Source organism: Colletotrichum higginsianum, chromosome 1 (genome assembly GCF_001672515.1).
Source record: "Colletotrichum higginsianum IMI 349063 chromosome 1, whole genome shotgun sequence".
In the NCBI taxonomy this organism is placed as follows: Eukaryota; Fungi; Ascomycota; class Sordariomycetes; order Glomerellales; family Glomerellaceae; genus Colletotrichum; species Colletotrichum higginsianum.
The window spans coordinates 215,139-227,430 of record NC_030954.1 but is presented as its reverse complement, the minus strand read 5'-3'; the positions used below and the strand labels follow the sequence as shown (position 1 = coordinate 227,430).

The 12,292-nt window shown below is 55.1% G+C and overlaps 5 protein-coding genes across 5 annotated transcripts; 4 read left to right on the top strand and 1 right to left on the bottom strand.

Moving 5' to 3' along the window:
• Positions 1-1,637: 1,637 nt before the first annotated feature.
• Positions 1,638-2,024, bottom strand: CH63R_00070 (uncharacterized protein; the record flags this gene model as incomplete). The annotated part of the gene is made up of 1 exon (XM_018295045.1): positions 1,638-2,024. The coding sequence occupies one exon, from the start codon at positions 2,022-2,024 to the stop codon at positions 1,638-1,640; it is 387 nt and encodes a 128-aa protein (XP_018163407.1).
• Positions 2,025-2,427: 403 nt separating this feature from the next.
• Positions 2,428-2,970, top strand: CH63R_00069 (CFEM domain-containing protein; the record flags this gene model as incomplete). The annotated part of the gene is made up of 1 exon (XM_018295044.1): positions 2,428-2,970. The coding sequence occupies one exon, from the start codon at positions 2,428-2,430 to the stop codon at positions 2,968-2,970; it is 543 nt and encodes a 180-aa protein (XP_018163406.1).
• A 1,279-nt stretch (positions 2,971-4,249) lies between these two features.
• CH63R_00068 (Oxalate decarboxylase family bicupin) lies at positions 4,250-5,879 on the top strand (the record flags this gene model as incomplete). The annotated part of the gene is made up of 4 exons (XM_018295043.1): positions 4,250-4,642; positions 4,709-4,923; positions 4,988-5,142; positions 5,191-5,879. The coding sequence occupies 4 exons, from the start codon at positions 4,250-4,252 to the stop codon at positions 5,877-5,879; spliced, it is 1,452 nt and encodes a 483-aa protein (XP_018163405.1).
• A 2,450-nt stretch (positions 5,880-8,329) lies between these two features.
• Positions 8,330-8,707, top strand: CH63R_00067 (uncharacterized protein; the record flags this gene model as incomplete). The annotated part of the gene is made up of 1 exon (XM_018295042.1): positions 8,330-8,707. One exon carries the CDS (start codon positions 8,330-8,332, stop codon positions 8,705-8,707), a length of 378 nt encoding a protein of 125 aa, XP_018163404.1.
• Positions 8,708-9,942: 1,235 nt separating this feature from the next.
• On the top strand, positions 9,943-12,189 carry CH63R_00066 (Sulfate permease; the record flags this gene model as incomplete). Its single annotated transcript, XM_018295041.1, has 4 exons — positions 9,943-10,276; positions 10,344-11,242; positions 11,306-11,446; positions 11,506-12,189. The coding sequence occupies 4 exons, from the start codon at positions 9,943-9,945 to the stop codon at positions 12,187-12,189; spliced, it is 2,058 nt and encodes a 685-aa protein (XP_018163403.1).
• Positions 12,190-12,292: the final 103 nt, after the last annotated feature.

Here is a 12,292-nt window from a genome sequence, read left to right as displayed (position 1 = left end):
GACTCTTGGGTCTCTAGTCAAATCATGCGACGCTGCGATCTTCGTTCCAAGAGGTCCTCGTCTCAGCATTCTCATTCGGAGGGTGACAAGAGCGAGTGAAAATCCTCCTCACTACCACGGTGTTTCTTTTGTACATATACGGGCATGGAATAGCGAAGGATTTTGGAATTGGCAAGGGAGTATAGCTGGATATCATGTCCGTGACGACTGATTGGATATCATCATGGTAGCGTTTCTTTTGTTGTTGTTTTTCGCCCATTTTTGTTTTCTGATCTCCAGGGGGGTACAACGGCATGCGCGGCGGATTCGGCCAGCAGCGCTCTGGGTCTCTCATTCATACATCTCCTTTGTCTTTGTCTCGGCGGAACAGGGGAACGGAAAGGGCTGGGCTGATAAACATGTAACGGGTTGCATGGTCGGATTACCATGGAAGACTGGGTGCCCTCAGGGGCGCGAAACACATGCATCTTGTAGACTTTGCCTTGTAGTTAGTATTCTTGTCTTGGCTTAGATAGCGTCAGCGTGTTATTTTTATTTGCTTTTCATGCAGTTGCTAGCTATTAACTACGTTTTGTTGCTCGTCAACGTTCTCCTAGCATGCCTGACTCCAGCTTGCAGCCTGTCAAACCTCCAGCTACTGCACACCAAATTGTCTCGGGCTTGCTTCTTTGACATTAAGCATAATAAGGTTTCTTAGTGTCCCAGCTTCTCCCTAGCCTGGGCCGGCTTATGTGCTTTACTTGCCGACAGGTCCACTCGTGGAGTCCAGAGGACTGACGAGGCAAGCATTCAGGATGTTCCCCGAGATGGGCAATGCCTTCCAACTATCAGTGTAAGCGGGTAGGCAACGGTGGCTAGTAGGAATGTTTGTCTGATGTATGTTTGTGTCCAGGAATAGTGACAATCTTCTCGGCTGCTGATCAAACCAACTTCTCGTTGGCGATCGATCTGCTTGGTTTTTTCCCCCCAACGATTCAGAGCATCCAAGAGCCCTCTGTGTAATCAAAATGTTTTTCAAACGGACGCGATGCTTCAAAATAGGTGGAGATGTTGTCGTCCTAGAGAATGAAAGAATGCGCCGTTTGCGAGCTGCTGTAACACTTTGCAGACAAGACAAGGCAAGGACTCAACTGGGCTTGCGCGTCATCTTTTTTTTTCTGGAGCATTAGGATCAAAGAACGAGGCTGAATTATCTAGATCCTTTAATCAATGAAGCCCACGTGCCTTTTTTTTAGATCGCAATCTTGCCGGATGGGATCGTTGCACTGAACGTAATTCGACCTATAGAAGCCTCCGCGCGGGAAGCACCTTTCTACGAAAAGACTAGTTGTGTGGAAAGCTCTATAGGAGTATGTGATGTAGGGAACGCCATGCCTCGTGCCTCTTGGATATTGAGAAGTGACATGTAGGGCTCCTCCAGCATGAAAAGGGCACTTGGTGTTGCGACTTTGATAACCTCGGTCCTACCATCTACATACACGGCAATCCGGTCGATGGCACGTGAAAAAAAAGAGATGCCAGTCATTTCATGCTTCCGTCCCTTCCAAAGGGAGGAGCTTTGAATGCTAAACTTTTCTGTCTCACCCATATCTGGCAATTATTGGAGATGCTTTGGGCAGTAGATATCGGGAATCTTCTCAAGGCATTTGCGCGACTGGCCGCAAACTCGGTCTGAGGTCATCGTCCATTTCTCTCTCTCTCTCTCTCTCTCTCTCCCAAGACGCTTGCTCCGGATCCATGACGTCGCAGCGATGGAATCGTTTTCCTCGGCCGCTGTCATCAGCTTGTTTCCAACCGGTCCCAACTTCAGCCGCATGAGGCAATGAGCTACCAAAAATACCACGGCTTCCGTCCAATGCCATGACGCGGACGCACTCGGCAGCTTCCCAGAGCTCACCGAATCCGGCGTGGGCCGTTCGGTCGGTGTCAGGCACCCCCCAAGACCCCCTCACCCAAAGCTCCGAATCTAGCTCTGGGCCGCCACAGGCACTTGGCGTTGAAGAAGTCCGGCTCGACGCTCCCATTGGGCTTCCATGTCTCAGGAACGGATACGGCAACGTGCCCCGCCGCAAACGACGAGGCCCACATTCCAGAGGGACAGCTAAGGATACGGGACCAGCTCGGGCGGAGGTGAAGCTGGTCAAGCTCCTCCTCCAGCCAAGCTGAACCCGCCGACTATGGCACCGTAGGCGTCCGTCACCGTACCTTGGATGCGACCTCGGTGATTATATGAGAAGGAAAGTTTTCCACCTTGTCGAGTCTGATTCTAGCTCTCATCATCCACACATTCAACCTTCGCTTTCACTTACAACTCGACCACCACCATCACTCATCAACACTCACCAACACTCACCGTCGCTCACCAACACCCACCATCGCTCAAAACTCAAACACGTCTTTTTCTCGACATCTCACCAGTTTTTCAAGATGAAGTACTCCGCCGTCATCGTCTCCGTCATCGGCCTCGCCGCCGCCCAGACGCTCGACATCCAGCAGTCGTCTGTTGCCGCCTCCGCTTCTTCTGCCGTCTCCTCGGCGGTAGCCTCCGCCTCTTCTGCCGTCTCCTCGGCCGTATCTTCCGCTTCCTCTGCCGCCTCCAGCAGAGCCTCTTCTGCCTCATCTGCTTCATCTGCCGCTTCCAGCAGAGCCTCTTCTGCCTCATCTGCCGCCTCCAGCAGAGCCTCTTCCACCGCACCGGTGGTGTCGTCTGCTCCCGTCATCACGGGCCCTGGATCTACTCGCACCGCCGTTGTCACGAGCGCACTCACCGCCCGCAACGGCACCACCACTGCCGTTGTCACCACCGCAGTCCCCGTCCCAGTCCCCGGCCCAGTCACCATCAACGGCACCATCGTCTTCCCCACCGCCGTCCCCCCCACTCAGACCCCCGTCACCATCAACGGCGCTGCTACCCATGGCCCTGCCGGCATCTTGGCCGCCATCGCTCTTGGTGTCCTTGCTTACCTGTAAGGGGGTTTGGTCGGATCGGTCTTGGGCACTTGCGCGTCATCTACCTTGACGACAAAAAATTGTTGGCCCAATGACTGCTATGTCTTTGGCTAAAATATTACTATAAGACTGTAAGGGGGAAATACAGGGGGATACACAGGGGGATACACAGGGGGACTCATTAACTATCTGCACTAATACTACTTATCTTTCAATCATCCACGTGCTCGTCTGAATTCTGTGTATCGCATGCTCTCCTTTTTCAAAAGCCAATCTTTATCGGCCTGCCCTGCTAACTCCGGCGTTGACTGGACGATCTGATAATACGGCGAATCTGTGGAGACCCGGGGTGTCTGTCATCGCTCTTTATCGATAGAAGATGCTGGTTCGTGACCTGTGTCTGGCAGTACTCAACACTACTAAACAAATGTTTGTACAAGTCCTATCATGTAGTGTTTGCTTTAAAACAAGGTACCTTACTGAGTTGCTGTCACGAGAATAGTTCATCGTGCCAGTGTTTTGTCCTCGTGTGGGTACTCTTGACTGCTGGATCCTGTTTAGTTCTACGTTCGTTGAGCCAGGCTTTTCAAACCGAATAAGTCCAATCAAAACCCTCGGTTACACTTTAAGCCGCAAGTTCCACAGTTATACCTCTTGGGTGCGTAGGTTGGCATTTTAGCAAACATTAGAAAGCTTATCAAGTGTAAATCACGTCGAAGATATGCATTCTCCGGGCCTTTGATTACTCGTTCTCACTGACATGCACAAATACGACGGAAAACCCGATGTATCTTGGCTACTGTGTCAGAGCATCTGCAACAATCTCGCCTGGGCCTCCAATCATCAAGCACTTGAAGAAGCTAGAGCGAGAGCTACGCGTCAGGGGTAGAAGCTGTGCCGATTACAGCGTACCCCGCAGCATAGCTCCGTCGAGTTCAGTTCAACCCATGCGGTAGCTCCTCTACACATCACTGCGGAGATGCGTCGGCTTTCACTCGGTGTCGATGTTTGTACGACGAGTAAAACCGGCCTCGGACTGCCGTGTAAGTGGTTGACGCGGGCGAGCCAGGGGGACTCCGAGCTCGAGACTGTTGATAATTGGTCAATCCAAATGGCGTTCGAGCCTGGAGCTCCCTTGAGCATGATAAGATCGTACGCAGAATCCTGGCGTCTTGGCCAGACGAAGCGGATATAAAAGCCAGTATTGACCTGTTCATCCCATTCGTATGAAGGGACATACAACAACAGCCTTCTCCATCCCCCAGAATTATTCTTTTTTGAGAACTTCCACCCACCCATCATGCACCTCCCCAACGTTGGAGACGGCCAATTTGCTGCCAAGTTGCTCCTGTCCGGAGCCATCTTGAGCTACTTCGCCCCCGGGCTTGCCATCCCCGTCCAAGACAGCCCCCGCCAGCGTCTCCTCGATGGAAAAGGTCTTCCCACAAAGTACCGCCCTGCATCCTCGCCTTACACACCCGGTCACAAGGACAAGTACGACGGTCCTGTTGACTCCGTTGGAGACAAGCTTGACCCTCTGCCGTGGCGTAACGGCCTGGGCGCGTCTGTCCTCGGGCCATGGAACGAAGCCCGCTCCAGGCAGAACCCGGATCTCGTGCGGCCCCCGGGTACCGACCACGGGAATCTCGCCAACATGCGATGGAGCTTCGCGGACTCTCACATTCGTATCGAGGTGCGTCCTCTGGTCTTTCCAGAGCTCTTAGATTCGATGGGTTGTGACTGACCATCGGTAAAACAGGAGGGCGGATGGACCCGACAGACCACGATCCGCGAGCTGCCCACCAGTATCGAGCTTGCCGGAGTCAACATGCGCCTGGACGAGGGTGTGATCCGCGAACTCCATTGGCACAAGGAAGCCGAGTGGGCCTACGTTTTGGATGGAAGCGTGCGTGTCACGGCCATCGACTACGAGGGGGGCAACTTCTTTGACGATCTGAACAAGGGAGATCTATGGTATGCTGCGGTCACCTATCCCCCTCGTGCCTCGACCGATTTTCTGATGAAGAGTGCGACACAGGTACTTCCCGTCCGGCGTGCCTCACTCGCTGCAAGGTCTGGGCGAGAACGGAACCGAGTTCCTTTTGATCTTCGACGATGGACGCTTCTCTGAGGAATCCACCTTCATCCTCACGGACTGGCTTGGTATGCTGCAGACCTCGCGCGAACGCCCATGTAACAGAGCAAAGCAACAGGATGACTGCTAACACCACGGGGTTGCAGCTCACACGCCAAAGTCGGTGATTGCGAAGAACTTCAACCTGGCCCCCGAAGTGTTCGCCCACATCCCCGACGGAGAAAAGTACATCTTCCAGGGGACCACGCCGGGTTCCATTAACCACGAGGCGCCCACCGGGAAGGGGGTCAAGAAGTCCAAGCACCAGTTCACGCACAAGATGCTGGATCAGGAACCGAAGAAGACATCGGGTGGCGAAGTCAGGATCACGGACTCGAAGAACTTCCCGATTTCGAAAACCATCGCCGCGGCCCATGCCATTATAGAGCCGGGGGCCCTTCGGGAGATGCACTGGCACCCCAACGCTGATGAATGGTCCTTTTTTATTAAGGGACGTGCTAGAGTGACGATTTTCGCCTCGGAAGGCAATGCCCGGACGTTCGACTACGTCCCCGGAGACGTTGGCATCGTCCCGAAGAACATGGGTCACTTTGTGGAAAACATCGGTGACGAGCCCGTCGAGATGCTTGAGATCTTCCGCGCCGACGAGTTTAGGGATTTTTCGCTCTTCCAGTGGATGGGCGAGACGCCCAAGAAGCTGGTCGTCGACCACCTCTTCGCCGACGACCCCGAGGCTGGGGAGAAATTCTGGGACAAGGTTCGCAGCGCCGAGAAGGACGAGGTCACCAAGCCGGATGCCGTTGGAGATGCCCAGGCCAGGACTCAAGAGCTCTGAAGGGAAACGCGTGCGCGAGGTGACGACGGGCAGCCTGGCGAGCCGGTCTCTCGGCTGTCTGTGGTTCAAGTGCAATGGTCCGAGGCAACGAAACGTTTTCGGGCGAGCCCATTATCCATACCACATGTCTACTACAGAGATTGTTCATTAGTCAATAAGATTGTTGTTTTATTCTTGGAAAGAAAATAGTCCTTGATGCGTGACATTTCTCTACTGTCTTCTCTCTATCTCTCTCTCTCACACAGCACTATGACAAAGACAGCAACCAAATCCGTCTCTACACCGTTCACTATGGCCTCTGGTCTCTCAAGGTTTCATGAAGTCGAGGTAACGTTTCTGAGTTTACTGTGCTTACAGAGGGCATCCATGCGTCGTCCCCTCCGACTCTTTCGTCCAAACACTCCCACGGATTACTCAGTTCCCGCTGCCAAGTCCAAGTTCTTGCATCACCATTCAGTCAGCCCGCCGCATACATGGCCCCCTCCCTCCTCCCCCGCCCCTCTTCGCTTCTCGGACTTGGATCAGATCAGCACACGTACCCGTAGACAATCTTTCATCATCTCCATCACTCGATGAGGCATCGCCCATCTCTTCCTTTGTTCTCTTGCCGACAGGTCTCCGAAAGATGCCCGTGATCGATGCAACCTACGCGGATGCCGTGCCTCGAATAGATCCATCTGTCACAAGGATGAGGGGCGCCGTGTTTGTGATCACTGCTCTTGTGTGGTTGAACAAGACTGCAATAGGCCTGCGTCGCCCTTGTCGACACCACACATTATGCCTAGTTTCCAGGCCAGGCTGTTTCCCAGGACCTCCCTCGTCTTGTTCATGCTCAACCCCCCATCGTCTAAGCTAGGCTCATCGCAAGGTATGCTCAGCGGCAGGAGCCACAATAACGACGGGAATCACACTTCCTGAATGGATCAAGAAGGTAGTGACTGCGGTCAAGACAGCTAGCTACGTTGAGCGCAAAAGGGAACACCGAACACACAGGTTGAACCCCGCACGAGACGACGACACCATCAACTCCGGGCCAATAGTTCCCGTTTCAGTAAGCACGGGCGTGATGCAGAGCTGACAAGGTCTCTTCCGCGTCGCCCCAAATCTCCTTGCGGCAGGTTTGCGCAGCGGCAATAGCGCGGGACCCCCTCGAAAGGGGAAAGTGATTCCTCGGTGGTGGACAAGGCCACACAGTTGACGACACCCATTCCTATTTCTGGAAGTCGAGGAGGGGACGTGAAGAGGGGTCAAATGCGAGGGAGGCGGATGAGGGGAAGCACGGATGGGATGATATTGGGGGATGGTCTGGACTGGAGACACTCGGGATGGGGGAGGGGGGAGGAAGACGAGTCCCCCTCTTGGACAAGATTATGGGAGGTGTTATTCCCATCCTGAGCCGTGACGTGAAAGTGATTCGCCGCGCCCGGCAGACATTCATCAGCTGGTCTCGAGTCATCTACTACTTGCTCACTAACACGCATCATGGGTCCCGCCGGTGAAAGTGCCGCATCTACTTAAGCCGAAGATATGTATGCATGTAGGTCTGGCTACCAGGGATGCCGCATGCCAACTTGACATGGATGGCCCGTTTCGTTGGCGGCCCACATCCCGCTTGCCGCCCGCCGAATCCCCTTCTCGTCCTCATCGAGGCGGGCTTGATCTCCCATTCAAATCCCAGCTGTACAGGTAGCTTGGTTTGCTTCGCGCCGCCAGTCGACTGGCTTAAACCCCGGTCCCGCATCCCTCTCCCGGAAACACGGCACCTGGTTCGCGGCCTTGGCGCGCCCACATCAACCGGGGAAATCAAAGCTTGTGCGGTCGTATCGAGGCCAAAGTTCCATGTATCTATCCATCACACTTGCAAGGGTGATTGGTGGTGGCCATGGAGAGAGAGGCCTGGTGGAGCTCACCCCGGCACGCACACACACACACGACATCTCGCCTCGTCATTGCGTTTCGTTTGCCCAGATAACAAACAACCTAGGCCCTGCTGGGAGGGAGAGCCGATGGCCCCGACGGGAGCGCTATTGGACGGGTATGTACCCCGCGTCTTGGCTTGGTCTACGCGACGGGAGAGAAGTGGACGGCCAGGAATGCAGTTCGGCTTGCGTCGAGCTAGTGTATGTACGAAGTAGGAGGAACCACAGGGAAGATAACCAGTGCTACGAAAACGCTTCCCCTTTTGGGGGAGTGACAAAAGGTCTTCCCCCTATCTTGCGTCTACTATCTTGCAGACCGAGATGGGGCTCTTTCACTCACTCAGAGCTGCTTCACTATGGATACCGCATACTGGCATAAGTACAACCCAACCCCAACCCCAACCCCGACTCGGCCGAAGATCTTCGGCGCGCGTGGGCAAAAGGGGAGGACGGGAGAGTGCCAAGTGTTCTGTGTCTCGGACCAGGCAAGCCTGTTATCTCTACTCGCCAGTCCAGATCAGGAAATTGGTTATGCCGGCCGCCAAGGGCCCTAGATTGCCGTGCAGGCTGCCTATGCGTGCAACCCAAGGCGCAACGGGGGTTCCGCCAAAGGACCGTCTCATGGCTTGGCTGCCTTCGATTGACGCTTCTCGCTATTACATGCATACCATGGCTCACGTTGACACTGGTGACCAGGCCGCCCGCATGACTGGCTGGCATCAGTCTGGTCCTGATGTCTATTGGACCAGTCCACTCATGTCTGCCAGTGGTGGGCTCCTCCCTCACTGTCACGGTCTCGCTGACTCATGGGCAAATGCCAAGATGGTCTCGATGTTTGTTTCGATGTCCGAGTCATCGTCAAAGGGCCACGAGGAGCCAAGAGACATGGAACTTGGCAACTCGGCTTAGCATTGCGGCTCTCGGGCGCCAAGGATAGAAGCAGCATGCCCATCGAGAGTTCAAGTGAGAGGCGCAAGGAGAAATGCGATGCTCAAGGTTTCCTGGGCCCCCTTGTGTCACGACGAATAAAGGAATGCAGGCGTCATCTGAGCTGACGTGACTTACTCCAACTCTCGGTGCTTCTGTGCTCAGCATGCTGCGAAGTAATCCCTTCGTGTGGCCAACAGACCATTATGGGACGGCCTCTCGTCCCAACTCTTCCAACGAAGTCGGTCGTCCAGCCAGTAGTCATCGCTCGGCGGCGTGAATTCTGCGCCTCTTCTGCTTTCTGCCCCCCCTCCCTGGCCTTCTACGAGACGGTACAGTTTCACCCTGACTTGGTTAGAGGCCAGCACTCGTGCCCAGGGGACCAAAAAAGCTCTTGTCTATTGGAGAAATTGGAGTTGTAGCGCTTGCGTTCCCCATGTCCTGGATAAGCTAACGTTGTCGCGGCCCGACTCCGCGCACGATGGAGGGGGTTGCTTGCTTGCTTGCTTGCTTCCTCGACGCAACGCACATCCGGTTCAAACCCCCCCCACCAATACCGACGTCGCGATTCAACATGGCCAGAGTAGTGATCAACCGTGTTAGATCTAATCCGGTGCCATCGGCATGCAAGAGGGGATACCGAGTGTCGTCCGAAGGGGGGGTTCGGCAGTTCCTCGCCCAGGTCGGGCCAAGTTGATACGACGGTTCATGATGTTACTGCGGTGTCGCTGCGGTCTTGCTTGGCCCACGTCTCCCCTTCTCCCCCTCTCCTTGGGTTCTATTCTGATTCCCGCATTGGACGGCTGAGAGTTCACTCCATCGTCTGGCTTGCGTCCTGCTGTTGTGGGCAGGAGGACAGTAGGACTTGCGCAAGCGACATCTGCAATGTGCAGATCAGATGCCGATGCAGCAAGCCTAAAGAACGCCCCCCCATCAGCTGGAGAAGAGTAGATTGTTTCTATCTCGGGAAAAAGTAAAACAAGAGAAGAACATCAAGGTCGGACGAAGCGCTGACTGTTCCCCCTTTGAGCTCTCTCCCCCTATTTCTGACGAGAATATAACCATCCCAACTTGCTGAAACCATATCTGTGGGCTCCCATCTCATCCGCCACCGAAAGGGCCCGAACTCGGTTTTCTCTTTTGCAGAAAACGTTTCTTCTCTTCATCTCCTCTAGAGCGTCTGTTCCTCTTCTAGATTTGTACTCGTGTTGTCGAGAATGGACAAGATCAACAGAAAGATCGAGAAGCTGAGGGACGAGGTCACGACGGACGCCACCCTCGCCCAGGTTCGTGACTTTGTCGTCTCAGGGGCCCCGAAGCTGCCATCCGCCGCGGGAGTCTACCTGCTCGAGAAGGTTCCCATCGTCCAGTGGCTGCCCCGATACTCTCCAAAATGGCTCATCACCGACTTCATCGCCGGCCTGACGGTAGGCGTCATGCTCATCCCCCAGTCCCTGGCCTACGCAAAGATCGCGACCATCCCCATTGCCAACGGTCTCTATTCGAGCTGGCTGCCGGCTGCCTTCGCAGTCATCATGGGAACTTCAAAAGGTGAGTGTTGGCAAAAGATGGCAAAGCCACTGGTGGACGATGACCTAACTTGGCATCTTTCATGTAGACCTCTCGACCGGTCCAACTTCCATCCTAGGTCTCCTGACCGCCGAGATTGTACACGATCTGAGTGAAGAAGGCTTCGACATCTCGGCGATTGCGTCTTCCGTTGCCCTGATGGTTGGAGTCTACTCTCTCGTGATCGGTCTCTTCGGCCTTGGTTTCATCCTGGACTATGTCTCCTTTCCGGTCTTGACGGGCTTCATCTCGGCCGCAGCTCTCGTCATTGCCTTTGGACAAGTCGGCTCCCTCGTTGGGCTGTCAAACGTGCCATCCGGCGTCTTCAACGTCATCGGCAACGTCCTTCGCCGCCTCCCGGACTGGGACGGCCCGACCTGCGGCATCGGCTTAGGAACGCTCGTGATTCTCATCGCCCTCGAAAAGGTGGGCAAGAAATGGGGCAAGAGACACTACGCCATCAAGCTCCTCGCCAACTCTCGGGCCGTCATCGTGCTGGTTGTCTTCACCCTCATCAGCTACCTCGTCAACCGCGGCCGCGACAAGTCTGACTACTCCTGGAAGGTCAGCCAAGTCAACACACACGGCATCACTCAGCCCATCGTGCCCGCTGCGAACCTCGTGCAAAAAGTTGCGGTTCGGGCTGTCGCGCCCCTGGTCGCCAGTACCCTCGAGCACTTGGCCGTCGGCAAGGCTTTCGGGCGGAAGAACAACTACCAGATCGACCAGAGCCAGGAGTTCAACTACCTCGGTGTCGTCAACATCGTCAACAGCTTCTTCAGTACCATGCCGGTGGGCGGTGCCATGTCCCGTACGGCGGTTGCTTCTGAGTGTGGTGTCAAGAGCCCCTTGACCGGCTTGTTCACAGCCGCCTTTATCCTCTTGACCCTCTATGTCTTGTCGCCCGCCCTTTACTGGCTTCCTTCCGCAACTCTTTCTGCCATCATTGTGAGTCTCTTTGATCAGGACCATTGGAAACGACTCGCCTACTGACATGAATTGATCTTGTAGATCATGGCCGTTGTCCACCTATTTGGCCCGTTGTCACTCTTCTACCGCTTCTGGCGCATCTCATTTCCCGACTTTGTTGCCTCGATGGTCTCCTTCTGGGTTACCATCTTTGTCTCTGCCGAAATCGGTATTGGCGTCGCCGTATGCTTTTCCGTCCCTTTAACCCAATACTTACCTGACTGAGACTGACTTGTCCATAGGCCGGTTGGAGCATTGTATGGACTATGCTGCGTTCAACCTTTGTCAAGCCCGCCATCCACTCTAGCAACAACGGCGTCGTCCATACCATACCCCAGCCCATCACGCGCATCATCAGCGACGGTGGCCGCCGCGTCACTGAGAACCGCACCGAGAACGCGAGCATCGCGATCCCCGGCGACACCATCGTCGTGGACTTCAACGACGCCATCTTCTTCCCCAACGCCGAGCGCGCGAAGACGGCGACGCTCACGGCCATCAAGCTGGTGTACCCCCGCGTGGAGACCAGCATGGGGCAGGACGACCGCGAGCGGCACTGGAGCGTCGCGGCGGAGAAGAGGCTGGAGAGGATACGGGCGCAAAGACAGATCCGGCTCAAGGAGACGCCGCTCGCCGTCGTGGTCTGGGACTTCACAATGGTGCCGTACATCGACACGTCTGGCATCATGACGTTGAAGGAGCTCAAGACCGAGATCCAGTCGCACTCTGGCAAGAGCGTGCAGATCCGGATGGTGGGCATGTCAGACAAGGTCCGTAGCCGGTTCCTGAGGGCGAAGTGGAGCCTGGTCGACCTGGAAGAATGGAGGGAGGAGGACGCGGACCTGGTGTACCCCTCAATGGAGACAGCGATCTGGGATCGTGATGGAGACTCGGGGGCGGACGGCTCTAGCGAAAAAAAGGGCTAAACATCTAGGTGTTAGACTCGAGAGCAATTCCTTGGGGCCGAATAGGCCCGGTTGTTGGTTTTCTTGTGTGGGAGAGATTCATGAGTTGCGCGTAGCTCCGCTG